This window comes from Podarcis bocagei, assembly GCF_964188305.1.
Source record: "Podarcis bocagei genome assembly, chromosome: Z".
NCBI classification, from domain to species: Eukaryota; Metazoa; Chordata; class Lepidosauria; order Squamata; family Lacertidae; genus Podarcis; species Podarcis bocagei.
The window spans coordinates 32810716-32832098 of NC_138140.1; the positions used below are offsets into that span (position 1 = coordinate 32810716).

At 43.5% G+C, this 21383-nt stretch overlaps 1 protein-coding gene across 9 annotated transcripts in view; it reads left to right on the plus strand.

The window, feature by feature from the left end:
- The window catches only part of ZNF185 (zinc finger protein 185 with LIM domain), a 69431-nt gene that overhangs the window by 25715 nt on the left and 22333 nt on the right, over positions 1 to 21383 (plus strand). For 6 of the 9 annotated variants that reach the window (XM_081180144.1, XM_081180147.1, XM_081180145.1 and 3 more), the window contains exons 2-17: positions 1400 to 1477; positions 1982 to 2117; positions 3315 to 3389; positions 3842 to 3904; positions 4527 to 4565; positions 5424 to 5492; positions 6760 to 6828; positions 8749 to 8829; positions 10380 to 10463; positions 11900 to 11983; positions 13762 to 13842; positions 15692 to 15775; positions 16149 to 16232; positions 16390 to 16461; positions 18434 to 18517; positions 18838 to 18945. In XM_081180144.1, coding sequence (XP_081036270.1) covers positions 1453 to 1477; positions 1982 to 2117; positions 3315 to 3389; positions 3842 to 3904; positions 4527 to 4565; positions 5424 to 5492; positions 6760 to 6828; positions 8749 to 8829; positions 10380 to 10463; positions 11900 to 11983; positions 13762 to 13842; positions 15692 to 15775; positions 16149 to 16232; positions 16390 to 16461; positions 18434 to 18517; positions 18838 to 18945 — 1238 coding nt within the window. In that variant the 5' untranslated portion in view covers positions 1400 to 1452. The remainder of the gene's footprint in view (positions 1 to 1399; positions 1478 to 1981; positions 2118 to 3314; positions 3390 to 3841; positions 3905 to 4526; positions 4566 to 5423; positions 5493 to 6759; positions 6829 to 8748; positions 8830 to 10379; positions 10464 to 11899; positions 11984 to 13761; positions 13843 to 15691; positions 15776 to 16148; positions 16233 to 16389; positions 16462 to 18433; positions 18518 to 18837; positions 18946 to 21383) is intronic. The other 3 variants (XM_081180146.1, XM_081180143.1, XM_081180142.1) reach the window with 2 other exon arrangements.

A 21383-nucleotide genomic window follows, 5' to 3' on the forward strand; every position in this document is an offset into this window, starting at 1 on the left:
ACTCTTCTAGGCAGCTCTACCAACTGTTGATCTATCAAGACAAGAGACCTGCACAGCCAGCAGTAGAACTCCATATTGTAGAATCTTGCTAACAGCTTATAAACCTTAGGAACACACACACACACACAATACAATCAATTGAGACATTTCCATATGTCGACTGCCAGTGGATGTGTTCATTCAGGGTGGTCTACAACGTGGATTTGTTGTTAATTGCATTTTTATTGCTTCTTTTATTTCTCATACATTGTTGTTTTTTTCCCTACTGCAATGTTAATGTAATTGATTTCTGTAGAACCCAAGCAACAACTTCCTTAGTTTATGGTACATTTCCTGACATTTATATGTTTCCTGCCTTGTACCTTGAGATAAGAATGCTTAAGAAGAAAACTCCATCTAGTTCAGCATCCTGTTTCCCTACAGTGGCCAAAGAGGTACTTCCGAAAAAAACTGTAACACAAGAAGCTGCCTGATAGCAAATAGGCCTATCTGTTCATCTGTCTAGCTCAGTATTATCTACTGTGATTGGTTGTAGTTCTCTAGGGTCTTTGCTACCTCTGTGAGCCTTTTAACTAGTGATGCCAGGGACTGAACTTGAGAAATTCTTCGTGCAAAGTCTGTACTCCGTTACAGAGCTGTATATCACTCAACCCCTTAAGCAGGCTAGGAATGATATTGCTTCTCCAGCCATTGTTCTCCACCAACTGGTATCCAGTGAAACATTGCCATTGGTTGCTTCTAAATGGCCTGTTTACTTATTTTGAAGCAGGTTTACTGAACATAAGGACCAAAACCACATTCATTGTGCAACCAGAACTTGCTGGTATGCAACTGGACTCCACCTGCAAGATAACAACAATCAGGAAGGAGCCACTGAACATTGAGGTTTCTTTAACCATTAGGGCTAATAATTTCTTTAAACACAAGAGCTCCAAGTTCTTTTTCTCTGTGCCCATATTTCTGTAAATCCAAGGTGGATTTACAAAACAACATTTGGATTTACAAAACAACATTTGGATTTACAAAACAACATTTATTGGGGGCGGGGGGGGGTTGGATCCCTCAGGATGTTGGACTACACGAAAAGCATAAAGGTGCCCACGTGTTTTAAAATTTAAGTCTGTTTACAAAAAGCTCACATGAGCTCACATGCAAAGATAACATTTGCATTCATTGCCTCATCCCCTTATGCATCTGGTCCTGTCCACCAGCAGCAAGTGGCCCCTGGAATGTTTTCCAGGATGGAATGTGGCCCTCTGGCTGAAAAAATGTTCCTCACCCCTGCAGTAAGTAATGCAACTGTTGGAAGAATCATAAAAAATAGAGTCCATTTTGCAGAAAGTTCAGCAATGCTCGTCCAGTCTCATTAATAACCTGGATTTCATTCTTCCCTTCCCAGTTATACCTGCTAGAACAAAACTCTGAATATTGAGGAAGGAGGAAACACAAACCATGCTGTCCCTCGGCGTTGTGAAAGGTAATGAACTGCTGAGTAATTCTTACTCATTCCCAAGGGTTTAGAAGTTTGCAGCTCATTCTGCAGGGCTCTACTTTTAAGCTGCATAGTAAAGGTAAAGGGACCCCTGACCATTAGGTCCAGTCGTGGCCGACTCTGGGGTTGCAGCGCTCATCTTGCTTTACAGGCCGAGGGAGCCGGTGTACAGCTTCCGGGTCATGTGGCCAGCATGACTAAGCCGCTTCTGGCGAACCAGAGCAGCACACGGAAACTGAGAACGGGAGCTCACCCCATCGCGGGGATTCGAACCACCGACCTTCTGATCGGTGTAGTTTAACCCACAGCGCCACCAGCGTCTCTTTTTTAAGCTGCATACCCTCCAACATTCTTCAGATGAAAATAGGGACATTTCTCACTGCCCCCCCCCGCATTTTTTGTCCCCTGCAACAGAGCATTTCCAATTGGAAGAAGGGCAAGTGTATGCATTATGCAAGTGACTTAGCTAACACTTTGTGCATTCATTAGATGGCGTCATTCTACCTAGCGATGAGGATCGAAAGAGGATCATCACCCAGATGAAAGTGCGGACAACACTGAAAGGGGATAAGAGCTGGATTCAGCAGAGATCGGACCCTGAGGAGGATCAGAACCATAGCCCATTGTGAGTAGAGGCATTCACCTGCCTTGCCAGCAAGATTGCTGCTCCATCTGCCCAGTCCTCTTTCCAATGCTGACAAAAGATAATATCTCAATCATCACCCAACTTCTCAGAGAAAAGTTCACAAGGGATCAGACTTCAGATTTTGCATTGTGTGCAGTGCTGTTGAATATGAAGAGCCTTGTATTTTTTTTAAAAGGCAGTTGACGAGCAGCTGGTGTCTGCCAGAGCACTGAGAGACATTGGCATGTAATTGAGGATCCAGAACACCAAAGATCCATTTATTCACTTTCCTCTGAAGGTGCAGCCTGTAAAGAGGGAACGACTAGGATTTTAGATTCTTTGTCATCTATCTCATATGTATGCAAGTGTATGTCTGAGGTTTTTTGTTGGTCCTAGCACAGGAGAGGGTGGAACCTTTGGCCCCTGGGCCAATCGCCCAGCCAGGTACAAGTTGTCCTGCAAGGCCATTTTTCCCAAACCACATCTGCCTGTCTATCAGCTGGTGTCCCTGCAGGGAATACACTGACAAAGCAGACCCCTGCAGCCAAAAGGATTGAATCCTCACTTCACCAGCTGGTGAACACAGAGTTCAATCCTGAAGGGTGCTGCTTTGCCAGTGCATTCTCTGTGGGGAATATACTCACAAGGTAGAACCACTTCACCCTTGTAAGTCAGTTTTGCCAGGTGGGCAGAACTGCCCATCTATCAGTTGTCTAGGGCTGGAGGAATCTGTTCTCTCATTTTCTCAGTTTTCCATTCTCCAAATTTTGCAACAATTTATAATCTTTTTAATTAGAAAAAAATCATGAAAATTCTTCAGCATTTTAGTGTAAATTTCTCCAGATAAGCACATTTTTGTACAAGCAGTTTTGACCAATATATACATTTTGCAGAAGACTTTCTGTAACATGGTGAATTTTTGTATATTATGATTCTCCTGCTTGGAGAATAGCATCTCAACATTCTGATAAGTGCAAATTTCAAAAATTTCAAAGGATGGTTGTGTTTTGGTTCTCCAGACTTTATGGTGAAGGGTGTATAATGAATAAATATTGATATAATGATATCAATATTGATTTATTGATTTAAATATTGATAATAATAACTGAAAGAGCATGAAAGCCTCTTTCACCAGGGCTGCTTCCACCACACTGATTTCTCACTTTTGCCTCTCTTCTCCCCTCTCCCGTCCAACAGGCATTCACCATTGAGGACCAGGGGCACCACTGGGAAATCTCCTGCCTCACCGAAGAGTTTGTCACCGACTCGCAGGTGCCTTTGACGAACCGCCTGCACACATCTTGCTTCCTTTGGGATCTATCCACTGGCAATTCTGTGTGGGCTTTGTAGGGTTTGAGATGCATTCTGGACTTAGAACATTTTGAGATGCAGCAGTGCTGGGAGGATGCCTCTGTATGATATTCTGGGAAGCTGTTGCCAGTCTGAGAATATAATATTTGGTTAGATGGGTCAAGAATCTGGCTCAATACGGTATAAGACAGTTTCCTTAATTTATATACTTCTTATCATGGTAGTTGACTCAACTGCTCAGCTATCTTCGAAGGCTACTAGGCAAACATCAGTCTACATAAAAGTCAAGTGACAGTAAGCTCTTCCTTAGCCAAATGCAATAGGACTCAAATTCCATCATGAATTTGTGATGTTTTATCCTGCCATGATGTTGTCTTTTGTCATCTGGTAACATTTCTCTTCTGTTCTTCCAGATTAGCCTTTGCTGAACCACCTTCCCAAGCAGAACCACAGTCTCCAAAAAGTTATTCCAAAAAGTTAGTGACTCCCTTTTACTGCAAAAAGTAGGGCACTTAATGGGGGGGAGGGGTATGGTTACCTTAGATAAAGTTTGGCATTGCAGGTTGTAGTCTGTGAATTTCAGTTTGTGTATGTGTTTATTGTAATTCTTTGTAAAAACTAGATATCAAAGTTCTCCTGAACCAGGCTAGGAAATGAACATCAAGCAGTTGTAAATCCCACCTTACAATGAGAGAGGAACTTTTAAAACCCTGCAATTCTTCTCTGGCTTAGATTAAAAACTGAGCTGGAGAAGAATTTGCAGCTTCTCCCCAGCCAATATCTACCATCCATTTGTATCCTCCCCAGCCCCAAACTCAGTAGTTCCTTCCTTTCTCAGGTAAAAAATAAATGGCACAGGATGGATGTAGTTCTTCCGATGATTCGTCCAAAGGTTTTTAAAAACAAAACACACATTTCCCCAACAACTTGTTGACCCCTGGGGCAAATGTAGTTTCCCCACAACAGCAGTGCTTCTCCGTGGAAATGTCTTTCTTTGTTCAAACTTTCCAAAGCCAATAGTCTGGATAAAACCTTAAGTGTTATGTCTCTGCATATTTTTCTCCTTTTGCCAATAATGTATTTCTCTTCTCTACCTAGATCTCCCAGTGCCACATCACCTTCAGGATACCTCATCAGGTGAGAGAGATGGGACCGGAAAGAAGGAAAGCATTTTGCTTTTGATATAGAATCATAGAACGAAGGAGAGTCCACCACCTTCCAAAAAAGTCAAATCCACCCACAAACAGCTCTTAATGTCAGAAAGTTCTTCCTGATATTTAATCAGAAATTCCTTTCTTGTAACTTGAATCCATTGGTATGGGTCCTACCCTTCAGAGCAGCAGAAAACAAGCCTGTTCCATCTTCTGCAGGACAGTCCTTTAGATATTTGAATATGGCTATCACATCTCTCCTCAGTCTCCCCTTATCCAGGCTAAATATACTCAACTCCTTCAACCATTCCTCTTAAGGTTTGCTTGACCAACGCAGAATATGGTACGATTATGTCTCTTAATAAAGACACTAGACTTTTGTTGATGCAGTCTAGAATAGCATTAGCTGTTTTTTTTTTTGCTGCCATATAACACTGTTGATTCATATGAAGCTTGTGGTCTGCTAAGACCCCTAAATCCTTTTCACATGTACTACTGGCAAGCCAAGTGTCTCCCATCTTATATTTGTGCAGCTGGTTATTCCTGCTTAAGTGTGTCCTCCTAGTGGTGCAGCAATAAAATTGCCAGCACATTTGCAAAGCTAAGCAGGGTCTGGTATAGTTTCAAACTGGTACAAATCCACCTAACAGTAACCTTGACCAGCCCACATTTTACCAGCTTCTCTGCAAGAATATCATGGGGGACTTTGAAATCAAGATACACTATGTCCTTATGGAGATCAAGATACACAAAGTCCACAGCATTCCCAGATCCACCAAGCTTGTAATGTGCTGTGTGATCTTGGAAGTTACTTACATCTTTTCTCTCTGTGTCTCTCTTTTAGAGGGGTTTTCACCAAGACCATTGATAAGACTACTCCTTTGAACACAGCATCCAATGGCTCACAAAAGAGGTGTGTTTGATTAATCTCTGATCTTCGGACAGACACATGGCTTTGTCAATGAAGTCAAAGCCATATGATCGAAGCACACCCCTTGCCAGAAATAAGGGTGGGTGGGTTAAGGATGGGCAATCATTTCAGAACCATCAGAATATAAATACAGGTAGCCCACATTTGTCTAAAAAAGAGTGCCTACTCAGAAGTAGTTGTGATAGAATGGTAGAATCATAGAGTTGGAAGGGATTCCATGGACCTTCTAGTCCCATGGTTCCCAACGTGGGGCACCACCCCACAGGGGGGCAATTTGATTTTTAGGGGGGGCAATTTGAGAATGAGTTAGACCAAGTTAATGGCCTTTTAGGCTTCCTCAACATCTGGGGACGCAGGTGGCGCTGTGGGTTAAATCACAGAGCCTAGGACTTGCCGATCAGAAGGTCGGCGGTTTGAATCCCCGCGACGGGGTGAGCTCCTGTTGCTCGGTTCCTGCTCCTGCCAACCTAGCAGAAAATGCAAGTAGATAAATAGGTACCGCTCCAGCGGGAAGGTAAACGGCATTTCTGTGCGCTGCTCTGGTTCGCCAGAAGCCGCTTAGTCATGCTGGCCACATGACCCGGAAGCTGTACGCCAGCTCCGTGGGCCAGTAAAGCGAGATGAGCGCCACAACCCCAGAGTCAGTCACGACTGGACCTAATGGTCAGGGGTCCCTTTACCTTTACCATGTGAATAGAAGTTCACTTTTTGAATAATAATAACAACTTTGTTATTTATACCCTGCCCATCTGGCTGGGTTTCCCCAGCCACTCTGGGGGGCTTCCAACAAAATATTGAAAATACAACAAAATAATAAGAATTATATGTCGGGGGGGTAGTTCCAGGATTTTAGAGATGATTAGGTGGGGCATGGCCAAAAAAAGCTTGGGAACTACTGATCTAGTCCAACCCCTACAACACAGGAATGCTCAATGGGGCTCACTCCCTGGTAAGTGTGAATAATCCCAAAATTATTAAATTGTACTGTGTCCAAGAGTGTAATTGGATAGTCCTGCTGCACACTTTGTCCTGTATCAAGTAAAAATCTAGAAGCTTACTTAAAAGAAAGAAAGCTGGACATTTAGAAAAGTGGGGTGGCTAAGAGGCTGGGACATCTGTGGATACAAAACCTCAGACCTTTGACACAGCAACTTCTTCACACCGTTATATTATGAGGATATAACCCTGCAGACATATCACTTCTGTTTGTTCAAACCACTGATTATCTCTGGGCGTGTTCTGCTTTCAGTGCCAAGAGCGCCAGCCTGCCCCGCTTCAGTCAAGGGCACAAGATGAGTACTGAGGAGTACAAGAAACTGTGAGTATACCCAGAAGGGATTTGCTCCCCTCCTCTAAAGAAACCCCATCTTGGTCAGGGCAGGTGCCTCATATGTAATGCTCAACAGAACTCAATCACAGGCAAGGAAGACCCATTCTGATTGATGCTGGGTTTTGTGTGTGTTATTTTTACAAAAAAAAAGCCTCAGAGTGAATTGCCCCACATTTTAAAACATCAAACTATTTATCCAGTGTTTAAAACTAGGTACGTAGAATAAGCACAAAATAAAAACCGAAAGGTGTTTATCCGGCAACATGAATAAAAAGGATGCATCCAGCCCAACCTTGCTAAAAGAACAATGTTCATTTATTATTATCTAGATTCAAATACCACCCTTCATCACATGATCTCAGAGCAGTTCACAAGATAAAAGACTGCATATTTGCTCAAACATTATCACTTTCCACAATAAAACAGCACAACCTGACAATTAACAAATAAAAACAACAAGAAGAAAAAAACTTGGATTCTTTTTTGTTTTGTTCCTCTTTTCATGTCAGGGGAGATTTCTTACAGTAACATAGGAAATGGCCTCATACAGAGTCATACCATTGGTTCCTCTGGCTTAGTATTGTCTACACTGACTGGCAGCAGTTCTCCAGGTTTCAACCCTACTTGGAGGTGCCAGGAATTGAACCTGGGACCTTCTGTGTGCAAGGAAGATGCTCTGCAACTGAGCTACATCCTTTTCAGCTCCCTCCTACACCTGCAGCCCATCTGCTCCATATTCCATGCCATTCTCAAGGAGCTCCTAAGCCCAGGATCACATTTCCAGGAGGAGCAGGGTGATGCAGATGGAAGGGTGAGGCAGGGAGGTCTAATTCTGGGAACAGGAGCTATGCTCCATTCACTGAATGGAAGCTAGAATCCAAGCCAAAGGCAACAAATGAACTAAATTCCCCCCACTCCCGTTATTTTACATAACAATGATGGCAGTTAACTGTCAGTATTGGACAGCAGTCAGACACTCTGTGACACAAAGCGCCTTTTAGTTTCAGTCGCTCTCTCTCCATCTTTCATCTTCTTCCCAATGTTCAGTTTTGTTGCTTTGCTCCCTCCTTTTTTCCTTTCTCTTGTCTGTTCTTCAGCTCTCACTAACCACTATTACCCTCCTTGCCTTTCCCGCAAGCTCTGTGCTCCTTCTTTCATTTTATTGGTTCAGGAGAAAATGTGGGAATAGAAAGTACTCTTTGTTGAGAAAATCCCAGCAGAGATTTTAAAATCACAAAATATGCAGTAAAGCAAAGGGTGGAAATATAGGCCATTTAGACCTTTAAAATATGTCTTTCCAAGTGAGTTCCAAAACAGTCCCCTCTTTCCCCAGCATAGCAGAAGACCACATGTTTAGTAAGTTACAAATGGTTTACTTACAAATTCTCCAAAGGTCTGGTTCATGTGCTTTTTCACACATCGGTCATGAAAGTTGCACAGGCAGCAAGGCCGGCCTACCTGTGAAGCAAGGTGAGGCAACTGCCCCAGGTGGCAGGATCCACAGGGCAGGAGATATCAGTGTAGGTCTTTATTCCACCCTTGTTCCTGATGTAGAACATCCCTGGTGGGGAGGAAGGTACCATGTCTTGGGCCAGGCCTTCATGCATTAATTAAACTTAAGCATGTCAGTTATATGAGGCTGGCTATCTCACACACTTTCCCCACATCCTATGATCTCACAATCCAGATCATTCCCTCCCATTCCCAAAGTTCAGAGGGGCATGTGGATCCTGATGTAGCCACAAGAGGGAGGTATTGGCAGGCTTCAGAAAATCCAAAGTGTACTTTGCTGCCTCTCACTGTGGTTGGAGCTGTTGTAGAGAGGTGAGGCTGATGAGCAAGCTTCCTCCTGTGGCTGTTTGCTGAAAATAACAACAATCCACCTCTTCTTTCTTATACATGATCCAGGGCTCCTTATAACATCAAACGAGAGCTATCCGAACCAGGTGACGTGGAGCCTTCCGTTTCCCCAGATGAGCAACAAAAGAGGTACCTCATCATAACTGCAGCAGACTGCACATTGAGGGTTATGTTTGAAAGCAACAGAGTTTAGTCCCTGGAGCAGAGAGAGCACCATGAACAATGAGCTCTTGTACAGCTGTGCATGGGGGATTTACAGTGCAATCCAAATCCCAGACTCACCAGAATGGGGAGCTTTGGATCCAACGGGTTTTGGGCTGCCCCAGCTGAGCCGGGGCTTTGTTGTTGTTTAGTCGTTTAGTCGTGTCCGACTCTTCATGACCCCATGGACCAGAGCACACCAGGCACTCCTGTCTTCCACTGCCTCCCGCAGTTTGGTCAAACTCATGCTGGTGGCTTCGAGAACACTGTCCAACCATCTTGTCCTCTGTTGTACCCTTCTCCTTGTGCCCTCCATCTTTCCCAACATCAGGGTCTTTTCCAGGGAGTCTTCTCTTCTCATGAGGTGGCCAAAGTATTGCAGCCTCAGCTTCAGGATCTGTCCTTCCAGTGAGCACTCAGGGCTGATTTCCTTCAGAATGGAGAGGTTTGATCTTCTTGCAGTCCATGGGACTCTCAAGAGTCTCCTCCAGCACCATAATTCAAAAGCATCCATTCTTCGGCCTTCTTTATGGTCCAGCTCTCACTTCCATACCTCACTACTGGGAAAACCATGGCTTTAACTATACGGACCTTTGTTGGCAAGGTTAGCCAGGGCTACGTTGGCATAAATCTCCCACCCAGGCTGAGGTGCTGCAATGCCAGGGTAGCTTAAGTAGGCGTAGCCCCCTCCCATGAAAGGGGCGTTCCAAGGGGGTGGCGGGAGAGAGAGAGATAATTGCACTAATTCCCAACATCTTTCAGCTCAGTCACATGAACCAGCAACCTAGCAACAGTTCATATAGATTGGATTGCTCTGTTAGACCAGGTTCTCGTTCTCGCGTGTCTGACTGCACTTCTTCCAACTGCAGCTGTGGGCTCACATGATTAAATGCTACTTCATATGAAAAGTTCCATCTGCACAGAAAACCAGCAAGTTTTCTGTGCTCAAGGATTTGTTGGTTTGTGTGGAGCTTTCAGTCAAGAGAGCCTTCATCTGCAGTCTGAAGCAAACAGTACAAGGTGGCCATATGAGACCACAGAGGACAGTCCTCTCTTTTGAGGGCTACTCTGCTTGAAAGACTGTCCAGTCCAAGTCTAATTTGGAGGTAAGGGACCCTAAGAAGGGAGAGAAGGGGCTTTGAAGTTGCCCACCAACAGGGAGCAGCTGTTGCCCACCAACAAGGCAGCAGAGAGAGCAAGCATACAAGTCACCTAGTCAGTCTTGCCTACAGTGATTATTTCCAAATATGTATCTATTACATATAAATCAGTATATGCAAATTTCATACAGGCCTGTGTCAGCTTTCTTTAGTCCTATTGTTGTGGTGATGTATTTCGTCTCTTTTGGCAATGTGTAAGATGCCAAACCTAATGAGAATAGTCTATACAGTTCTGTATATTCTGTGATTAAACTTCACAGATGTAGAAACTGGCATGTCCTGTTTCTATCCTACTTCCTTTCTCTCTTCCCCTCACAGGACTGAAGCTGCGAGCAGTGTGCTTAGGAGAACAGCCAGCAGGGAGCGCTCCTATGTCCTTTCAGCTGCTAAGAAAAGCAATGGGTGAGTTTGAGCGGAGGGAAGGGGATTTATTAACAAGAGAAACAAAAGAACAGTTCTTAGCGACATTTGAAGGTGTAACGAACTAAAACAGGCCAGCAGAATTATGACTGGATTTTTCAAATTAACTCATTTGAAATTGGCATGGATTGGAGATAGACCAGTCTCTCCACCCCTACCAAACACATACATACACATTTTGCCAGGTTGTACTCTTCATAGTGGGACGCAGGTGGCACTGTGGGTTAAACCACAGAGCCTAGGACTTGCCGATCAGAAGGTCGGTGGTTCGAATCCCCATGAGGGGGTGAGCTCCCGTTGCTCGGTCCCAGCTCCTGCCAACCTAGCAGTTTGAAAGCACGTCAAAGTGCAAGTAGATAAATAGGTACTGCTCCGGCGGGAAGGTAAACGGCATTTCCGTGTGCTGCTCTGGTTTGCCAGAAGCGGCTCAGTCATGCTAGCCACATGACCCGGAAGCTGTATGCCGGCTCCCTCAGCCAATAAAGCAAGATGAGCGCCGCAACCCGAGTCGTACACGACTGGACCTAATGGTCAGGGGTCCCTTTACCTTTTATTCTTCATAGCACTATTTTTAACAGTGACATTCATGGCTCTCCAGCTGTAGTCATTGTACTACAACCATCTCTGATCATTGGCTTGGCTTGGCAGGAGTTGGTATTCAACAACAAACTGGAGGGCTATAGGTTCCCCCACCCATGCTTTAGATTTTACACAGGAGTTATGGGAGGAAAACAACAAACAAGGTTTCAAGGATTCCTTTGAGGGGGTTGGGCAGAAGAAGAGGAAAGGTTGACTGAAGGTTGTGTACTAACAGCATGGGATGAGGGAGCAGGCAGAGGTGTGTTTTTGTAAGGAAAGTGGTGGTGGCATTGCCACCTATCACTTTTATTCACAAAACAATGAATAAAAACACATGAGCGGTTGATCTTTTGAAAGTTATGGTGACCTCAACTCACCCTGCTGATGGGTTTTAATACTTGTGTGTTTTTAGAAGTCCAACGCAAGAGCCACCATCCTTCGTGGCCAAGAGGTGAGTTAAGGCCCCTTGTTGTCTCTCTACTGGTTCAATGGTCCAGATGAGGATGGAAAACAAAGAGTCTTACAGCACCTTATTGACTAGCCAATGTATTATATGGCACAAGCTTCCCTGGAGTGGAGTCCACTTTCTCAGATGCCAGCCCAGAAAAACTTGTGCTATAATAAATTGAGTAGTCTTCAAGGCCGGGTGGAATTGTGCCTTTGTGCTCCCTTGCTCCATTTTTCAAATGTCCCCAATGAAATTGCTTTTCAAAAACACACCAAATTGGAGAACATAAGAGCTCTGTCAGATACGTGGCACTCCTCACAACCCAAAATGAAGTGTGTGTAAAGAGAGGGACAACACAACTTATACTTGGGGCTTTTTGTCTTCCTGATAGGACTGATCTAGAGGATGACACAGGCCCACGCTCCAGAAGTCAGACAGTACCTGCTTCAGGATGGTTCAGCCGCCGTGGGAAGAGGTAAGACCCTTTGGTCAATATGAAAGTGATTCTCACTTTAGATGTCTCTGCATGCCCACCAATTGGTGTGGGAGAAAACAGTCCCCCAATTGCCTCTCTGGATAGTGGCCCATATTGCCTTATGGCTAGACTCTGATACTCTCTCACCATGACTAGGGGATGGGCAAATCTGTAAATCTCGGCTTCTTTCAGTTTCAGTTTTCTAGTCTTCAGTTCCCTTTTCCACATCAGAAAGGCACCATGAAAATTCATCAGCATTTTAGTGTGAGCTTCTCTTAATGCACAAATATTTGAATGCAATCTTGCGTAATATACACAATTTTGTAAAGCAATTTCTCCATACATAATACATTGCTTATGTTATTTGCACTAATATATGCATTTTTAAGGACACTTTACCCTAGCATATGGATTGTTGCACACATTTCCATAGCAGGAGAGCTGCATGGAGAAGTGCGAGTTTGGAAAGATGGCTGTGTTTTGGTTCATGTACTATTTTGGCATATGTGAATTAAGCAAGTTTACATTTTAATGAGAATTTAATTTAATTTCTCTCCCATCCCTAATCAGGACATCTGTATCTGGTGGTCACCTTCCTTCCTTCCTTACCTGCTGTCCTGACCCTTCACCAATTCTTGCCTGCCTGCCTGTAACTCCCCCGCCTTTCTTTTTTCCTTTCCTTTTCATAGAGTTTATGTGCTGCAGTGCTAGACCTGTATTTTAAACAATAAAAAAATAGTTCAGGAAATGATGGCATAGTTTTGTGAGGAAGCAAGTAGCTTTGTTGCAGCTTCCGAAACAGAAAAAGAAACAAAAGATCTGCATTTGTTAGATCAAAATGTGGAAAAAGTCCAGCTTGAATTCTACAATGTTGCCCGATTTTGGATTTTTGCAAATACCTGCTGCTGAGCTGGATTTTATTATTTAAACCAGGGGTGGGGAACCTCAAGCCATGAAAACTAAATGAAACCCCCCAGGTGTTGCAATCTAGCCCATGGAACTCTTGGTAGGCCACACCTCCTCTCAGAGGTCACGCCCTCCTTGAATACTTTTACCTGACTGACATGGATCCTTGAATTGTCATAAGGCTCCTAACCTTCATGGAAGGAAGATGGAGAGATGCTGTGTGTGTTGTTTAGTAATTTCTGCCTTTTACTTGTCAGAAATGTACTGTAGAAACGTAAGAGTCACATCCATTATTCTTTCCACTTCTGCATCTGGCACCCTGCCTACCACTGGCATGTGGCCCCCAGAAGGTTACCCATGATGGGCTGATTACCCATCTCTAATTTACACCCTGATATTAATGGTAGGAACCATTCCAAAGACAAACTGCAATTGGCTACCATAGAATTGGCTACTTTGAGCGTCTACCATACCCTCCAACATTTCTCCGATGAAAATAGGGACGTTCCATTCCATAAGGATAATTTTACTATTTATACCCCACACATCTTACTGGGTTTCCCCAGCCACTCTGAGCAGCTTCCAACATATATAAAAACATAATGAAACTTTAAACATTTTTTTAAAAAACTTCCCTATATAGGATTGCCTTCAGACGGCTCAGGGGTCGAAAAACTCCATACCCTCCAACATTTCTCCAATGAAAATAGGGATATTCTAAGGAAAAGTGGGACATTCCAGGATCAAATCAGAAACTGGGATGGCTTCTCTAAATTAGGAACGTCCCTGGAAAATAGGGAGACTTGGAGGGTCTGGTGTACTGAAGACAATAATGCCATGGACTAACCACTAGGCCTTCTTTGTTTTGCCAGCAGCACCACTGGGGAAAGAATAAGCACTTCAGGATCCCCACGAAGTGAGACAAGGGTGGTGAATGCTTCTTCTAGCACAAGGTTAGTGTAATCTGCATTACTATAGCAAGCAATGTTCGAAATTAGCCAGGCGCCAGGTGCATTTTGCACCTGGCTATCAGCCACCTGCGACCAAGTGAAGGTGTCTAGATGCCAGGATGGTACCTGACGTCTCTACTACCTGGAGGTGCATGCCTGGGGATCCTGGGATCTTGACTGTTTTCATACTCTAAAACCACAACCTGTAGAATTCTATCAGTTATATTTTATCTTCACAATCAGAATGAATCCCAGGAACCTAAATGCCTTTTCTGTGCAGCCTGAGCAAGAGCAGTGAACAATGTTATATTTAATGGTTGTCGCTTGTCTCCACTTACCACACCCCACTGCCCTGCTCACAGTTGTGAAGAATATCCCTACGTTATGAATGGTTTGTGTCACCATTAAGAAAAAGAGGTCGGAATAGGCCAATATATATGTCCCTGGATAAAGTGATTTTTCTTCTTTTAAGTTCTCAGTGTTCTTAACCTAGTTCAAGGTTGTCATCTGAACCAACCAAATGTTTAACTGATAATCAATCACAACCAGTCCATCATTTGAAAAATAATACTTTAGAGCTGTCTTGCCCCAAAATGGCAACTAGACAGTCCAATATGGCAACTGTAACCTTGGTTTAAGGAGCCACTTGGCACCTAGGTTATATATCTGTTTCTAACACGAATAGCAAGTGGTGAAAACTAAAATAGCCTAAGAAATAAGCAAGTGTGTCCTTAACTCAATTGCCCCAGAGGATGGCCCATTAGCTGTCAGTTTCCTCATTGCCCCTTGTAGAACCACCAGGGAGAAGGAGGCGCATCACTCACAAATACCTGTAACTCAAGAAACATCTCCCTGGAGTCTGGGATCTTGACATGTGGGTTTGTTGTGAAATGCGTGAAACAAGTCTTACTAAACTGCTTATACCAAGCTCTCCATCAAAGCAGGGGTTGCTAACCTGTGGCTCTCTAGATGTTGCTGGAATACAACTCCCATCAGCCCCATCCAGCATGGTCAAGGATAATGGTTACTGTAGTTCAGTAGCCACCCCCTTTCCATATTAGAAAGACAGGTACTGAGCCAAATCAGGGCCGGGACATGCAAGGTAAAGGACACATAGCACATGATGCCAAATCATGAGAGCTCTGCTGGATCAAACCAAAGGTTCATCTACTTCACATTGCCCATAGTTGCTACTCAGATGCCTCTGCAAAGCTCACAAGCAGAACCAGATAATCTGTCAATCGTGCTCCTCTCACTTTTTAGTTTTTCTAATCCTTTGCCTTTTTTATGTCTTCACATAACATTTTCATGCCGCTTCCTCCTAACACACATAATTTAGAATACAATTTTGCATGATATACATATTTTTGCTAGCCATTTCCGCAACATAATGCATTAAATTAAGGGAGTTTCCTAATGATTCTCAGTTCCCTTAAAAGCTACAGTTCCCAGGCAGTTCCCAAACAGCCATGACTGTTTATAGTGGTATACATTTTAAATGTATAGTGCAGAGGGGGCTAGAACGATCCTTTGAAATTTGCACACACCCCATATTTTGTGATGCTGCTCTCCAAAAATAAAAATAAAAATCAGCTCCAAAATGGAAAAAAAATGCATTTTTCTTCTCCATCCTTATTCAAAAACAAGATATGAAAGTGGGATCCTGGTCTATTGTTGCTCCACAGCAACTTGATATTCAGTGGCAGGCTTCCTCTAAACCTGGATCAGGCCCATTTTATCTACAAGAGGAAAGTGGTGTTGGAGGGAGAAGAGCTGGGTGGAGGAACTCTGGGTTTCAAAAGGAGAAAACCTTAATGTACTTGCCCTGTGCTGCATTGTTCTCTTTTCATAGCTTCGATTCAGGGAACAGCGGAAACCAAGCCTCCAGTTCCTATTCTGAATCCTTGTTCAAACAATTCAGTTCTTTGGAAAACAGGTAAATGAAGCTACTCTCTACATTGACTCAGACTGGGCAGAAATCAAACAGATATCCTAGTTATGAACAGTTCTTGGCCAATCTAGTTTGTGGAAATGATGTCTCTTTCTCCAGCATAGATCCCCAGGCCTCAGTTTCAGTTATATAAATTGCAACAAACTGACCATGTTTTATTCATACTCAATGTTTTCCTGTATATTCAGGGTTGCGGTGAATGTTATACATTTATGCTGCGGGTGCGAAATAGGGGTCAGTGTTCTGCAGAACCTTTGAGATTTTTTTCACACACAGAGTTCAAATCCCTTCTTCTTCTTCAGCTTACTGTGCCCAGATATGCTCCCAAGGACGTAATTATTCTAATTTCTTCTTCCAGTAACAAGCTGGATCAAGAGAGTAATCAGATGACTTCCTGGAACAACTCTTCTCCAAAATCTCCTGAATCTCCTTCACGTAGAAGGTAATAATCTGTGCAATCCTAATTTACTCATAAAATACAGGCAACAAAGTAGAGAACTGCTCTTCCTGGTGGAACTGGTATGCTTGGTTGGTTGGAAGGAGTGAGAAAGAAATGAACTGTAATTAATTTCCAACTGCTTATGCTTTGATTTCCACAGTGAGAAGAATGAACGAAAATCCGAGGCCACACGAAGTGCTGAAACACCTCGTGCCGTTATTTCTGAGGACAGGTAATCCTCCTCGTGTTGTCCTATTCTAAACACTTGTAATTCACTTCCACATTTACTGTGGAGGTAAAGTGTTTAGCTTATGTACACTGTTTGCACAGCAGTGTCAGAGGGTAATTTCCACTTGCGTTCTTTTACACTGGCTAATCCTATGCATGTTTACTTGCCCCTCTAATAAGTGTGTCTATGATTAATGCTGCTGCTTTTTTAAAACAGCACTTTAAATGGGCGTGAGAAGCTTTTTCAAGCCATGGGCTAAATTCCCTCGCGGGGAACCTTACAAGAGCCACATGGCACTGACGGGCAGGATCAGAGGCAAAAGTGGGCAGATTATATAACATAAGAAGAGGCCAAAGGCTCATCTAATCCAGCAGCCAGGTGCCTATTGGGAGCCCCCAAACAGGACCCAAATGCAACATCACTCTCCCCAGCCACACAAAAGCCAGGTGTGCATGCACTTTCCCATCGAGGCAAGAAAGAGCAATTATTACAGTTCCAGCCAGGTAAAAGCACTTGAGGAAAGCACAGAGCAGTGGGCAGTGAGGGGCATGACCTGGAGAGAGTCCAGGGGGCCACGTGTGACCCACAGGCCAGAGGTACCACCCACGTGCCCAACAAAAGTGTTACACTGCATAGTGGTCAGAGTGCTGGATTGAGAATTAGGTTTAATGCCCCGTCCCTCCACAAAGCTCACGATTCCCCAGCAGAATCTACCTGTCAAGGTAGGATAAAGTGGGGATGCATATTTAGCCAAACGGTGGAGCGAAACTGTAATTAATAACCGGAATACTTGCATTTTATATTTCCAACCATGAGGGTCATGGTTATATTCATAATTAAAGCAGAAACGCAATATCAGAAAGGATCAGAAGCACTAAAGATAAAATTTGGAGAATTAAAATCAATATACATTCCTCTCAAAGTTTTAAAAAATAAACTAGAAGTTTATCAAGCTGCTCTCAATGAACGTTCCCTAAGTTTTTGAGGCAGCTAATGCATATCTAGGTATTTACTTGTTTACAGTGCTGTTTTATTCTGGGGGTACTCAAGGGCACACAGTACTGGCACCTCTTTTTCCCTAGAAAAAAAGCATGTGTTAAAACTGTGGCACTCACAGTAACAGCTTCATGGTGAGAACCGACACCTTTTTTTCCTAGAAGATAAACACTGCTTATTTGATATTTAGATTAATGCCCTACTCCTCAGTCTGCTACAAATTTATCTCAGGGAGATAGTATAAATATGATTTGATGGTTGGCATTGGATCTATTTTTTTATTCAGCAGAGAGTAAATTTCTTCCTTGGTTCAGAATATAAGAAAAACAACAACAATACAGTCAATATATCTTTTCCTGTGTGATCACCAAAAATGCAAAATTAACAATGCAATTCCATATATGTCTACTCAGAAGTAAATCCCAGTAGTACAGTGGGGCTTACTTCCTGGAAAGTTGCACAGGGTCACACCCACAGCATATATTCAACACGCATTTAATGCAATGTGGCTTCCCCCAAAGGATCGTGGGAATTGTAGTTTATTCCTCACACAGCCACACTTTCCAGCACCATCAACGAACTACAGTTCCCGTGATTTTGAGGTGGATGCCATGTGCTTTAAATGCATAGGGTGGATTGTATCTTTAATCATATTGAGCATCCACTTGATAAATTTTATACTTTTATACTGGCTTTTTTCTCACTCCCTAAATTAGGAACGTTTTTCACTCTTAGGGTGCACATTCCCACATCCCAGGAATAGCATGGCAGTGGTAGGTGGAGCCAGAGTAAACAAGAGGATGGAGCAATGGATGTGTTCGTTCAGTAAGCTGTATTCCGGGCACACAAAAGTTGGAGTTTTCTGAATATACACAGCCCAACATTCCTGCATAGATGCCTGGACTAACAGACAACTGGTTGAGAATGGAACAGTGGTTGTAGGCCTCTTATTAACCAGATGCCCTCTTGCCATCCACAGCTGGGAAACAATAAAGCCCAAAAGTACAACTGTGAGTCAAACACCTCCGCACATCGTCATCTCCCCAGAGGCGAGCCCAAAGAGGTAAGAACCTCCTAATTCATTTTTGCTGGCGCTCAATCAGAAATCTGTCCCGTTTTGTGTGGATTCTTTGAGAGATTGCATGAAAAGTTCACATTAAAATTGTACATGTTGTTAAATGCATCACTGTATGTGTTATTATTGCATGTATTTTTGTATGCATTTCCACAAAACTGTTTCAATGAGCATTTTTTGAGCATCTTAACTGCAGCAAAAACTGGGCCAAATAAAACCCTACTTCCAAGTATGGAAATTACCATTAGTCACGTTTGACAGTCTGTCTGGCCAAATGTCCTCACAAAGGTTCATTGGACTTTCCTTAGCAGGCCCACCTCTCATTATCGAACCAGAGATGCTTTCTCTACACCTGAGACTTATCTTCAGTCCATGGCTGGAGAACACCTGCGTGACATAGATGTTGGCTCCCCAAGGTAAAAGGGCGGCACGGCTAAAACTTTGGAGGTCTAAAGATAATGTAAAATAGTGGCTTCATTTTAGATGATAATAATTAATTTGCTTGTTGCATTTTTATCACACCATCCTCCAAGATGGTTAGGGTATTCTGTGCGGTATGTCTCTCCTTTCCACCAGCTTGTGATATCTAGACTTTATTTATTTATTTGCAGTATTTATGGCCTGCTCCTCAATAAATATTTTCAATCTAAGAGCAGGGAGCAAAGTTAATGAAATAAAGAGAGGAAAAACCAAGTATACCAAAATTTTTAAAAGATTACAGGTTCAATGAACAACAATTTAACAATTCTGTCATAAGGTGAACAAGCTTTAAAACTACAATAACAAAAATTAAAATTCCCAATTTAACCAAATACTTAGGTAAAAGCAAACACAAGGCATTCAAGCAGATTTAAATAGAATAAATAACCTGTGGTTTTAGCAACAGTTCCCACTCTGTTGTTCACTTACAGCAGCCCACTCAGTCCTGCTCTCTCACACATGAAGACACTCTCACATTCTGTGCCAACAGACTCTATGGCTTTTAAGTAACTTAACCCCTTTTCTTCCCCCACTCCAATCCATCCAGGCTCTCACCCTGAGTGGTATGAATTGGTGCCCACAACCATCCACAGCAAGAAACCCCACTACCAACAGAGAAAACACACATGCACAAAAACATTGCTGGCGTTTCTCTGCCAGCTTTCCCAGTCCTGGGGAGACTCATGGGCAGTAGCGCAGCCAGGGGGAGATGTGCAGGTACATTGGCTAGTGTCCACGCTCCGGCCCCCTCATTCCTTTCCTGTCCAGCCAGCACAAAGACTGTTCAGGGACTTCCAGGCTACCCCATTCCCTTCTCACATTTGCCGTTCCAAATATGTATGGGGCATCTCTTCATTTTAGTGGGATATGGGTGAAATTATTTGAATATTTTGATTACTGAACATATGAATATTTTTGACAGTGGTCACATGGGTATCCTGTGGGGGGATATCCTTCTTCCTGCAATTTAATTTTAATTTTAAAAGCTTCTAGCATTTGTAGAATGAGACAAAAGGTACAGGCACTATTTTTCACATTTTTGCTGAAAAGCTAGCCTGCTCCCTCCTTTCACTTTTTGACTACATCCGCCCTGAAAAATGCCCAAGGAAACCCAAAACAGGGTGGCATTTACAGTGGTGGAAAGGTGTAGTGGGGACAGCTTCCTTGGGCGGGGGGATAGTTTTGTCATTGGAAGCAGGAATGAAGCTCTGCTGCTGTGCTGTTGTTTTTTCTACGCACAAAGCTCCTGAACAGACTCCAAAGGTGGTGGCAAGACTTCTCCCTAAAAGTGGGTGGGGCAGACATGGATTCTGCCACCACTCACCTCATTGACACAAAATTTCAATTCAGTTTAATTGGAACTCTAGCATGGTAGTGACCTCCCATGGACAAGAATATTCACATAATTTCATTGTTGGCTCCCCTGAAATCCCCACCTTGCTCTGTCCCAAGGTCCTAAAATTAGCCTGCACTTGAAAAAAGGCACCATAATTGCAATTTCAGCAGCTGCCAATTCACCCCTAAGAATGTACATGGGAACACCTCACAGTATTCCAGTAGTTCATCAAGCTCAGTATTGTCTGCACTGATTGGCAGCGGCTCTTCAGGGCCCCTCCCAGACCTACCTGGTGGCGCCAGGAATTGAACCTGCGATCTTCTCAGATGCCCTACCACTGAGCTATACCCCTTCCCTACTCTCCTAGGTAGGTTAAAGCTGAATCTGGCCCAATTTCACTTACTGGATTTCATGTGCAGCAATGGACCTGGGTCTTCTAAGTCTAGCCCTCTAGGTCTGACACTCAATCCCCTACAACACGCTATATCTATGCCCAGGGTCACCAAATGAGCTTCCTAAGCTTAGTGAAGATTTAAACTGGGTCTTCCCCGTTCCCTTTTTCCCCTGGGAAGTTAATGCTGGGAAATGAGATGCGTGAACACACACAAAAATCCTGCTGGATCAGGCCAAAAGCCCGTCTAGTCCAACATCCTTCTCTCAAAGTGGCCACTCTGATGCTTGTGTGAAGCCCAGCAGCATGAGACAAGTGCAATAGCACTCTCTCCCCCACTTGTGTTCCCCAGCAACCGGCATTCCGCCTTTGATACTGGAGGCAGAATATACTATTGTCATGCTCAGCAGCCATTGACAATCCGTGTTGCTTCATGCGTAACAAAAATTCGCTGGATGTTTTCTTGGCAGATCTGCCCAGGCTCACAAAGAGGGAAGCTCCACCAGGGAGCCCAAGTTCATGTCACAGAATTCACACAGATTTTGTGTGAACATGGAAGGGGAAAGTGGGGAGCAAACTCAACAACAACAATAACAACAACAACAACATTTATACCCCACCTATCTGGCTGGGTTTCCCCAGCCACT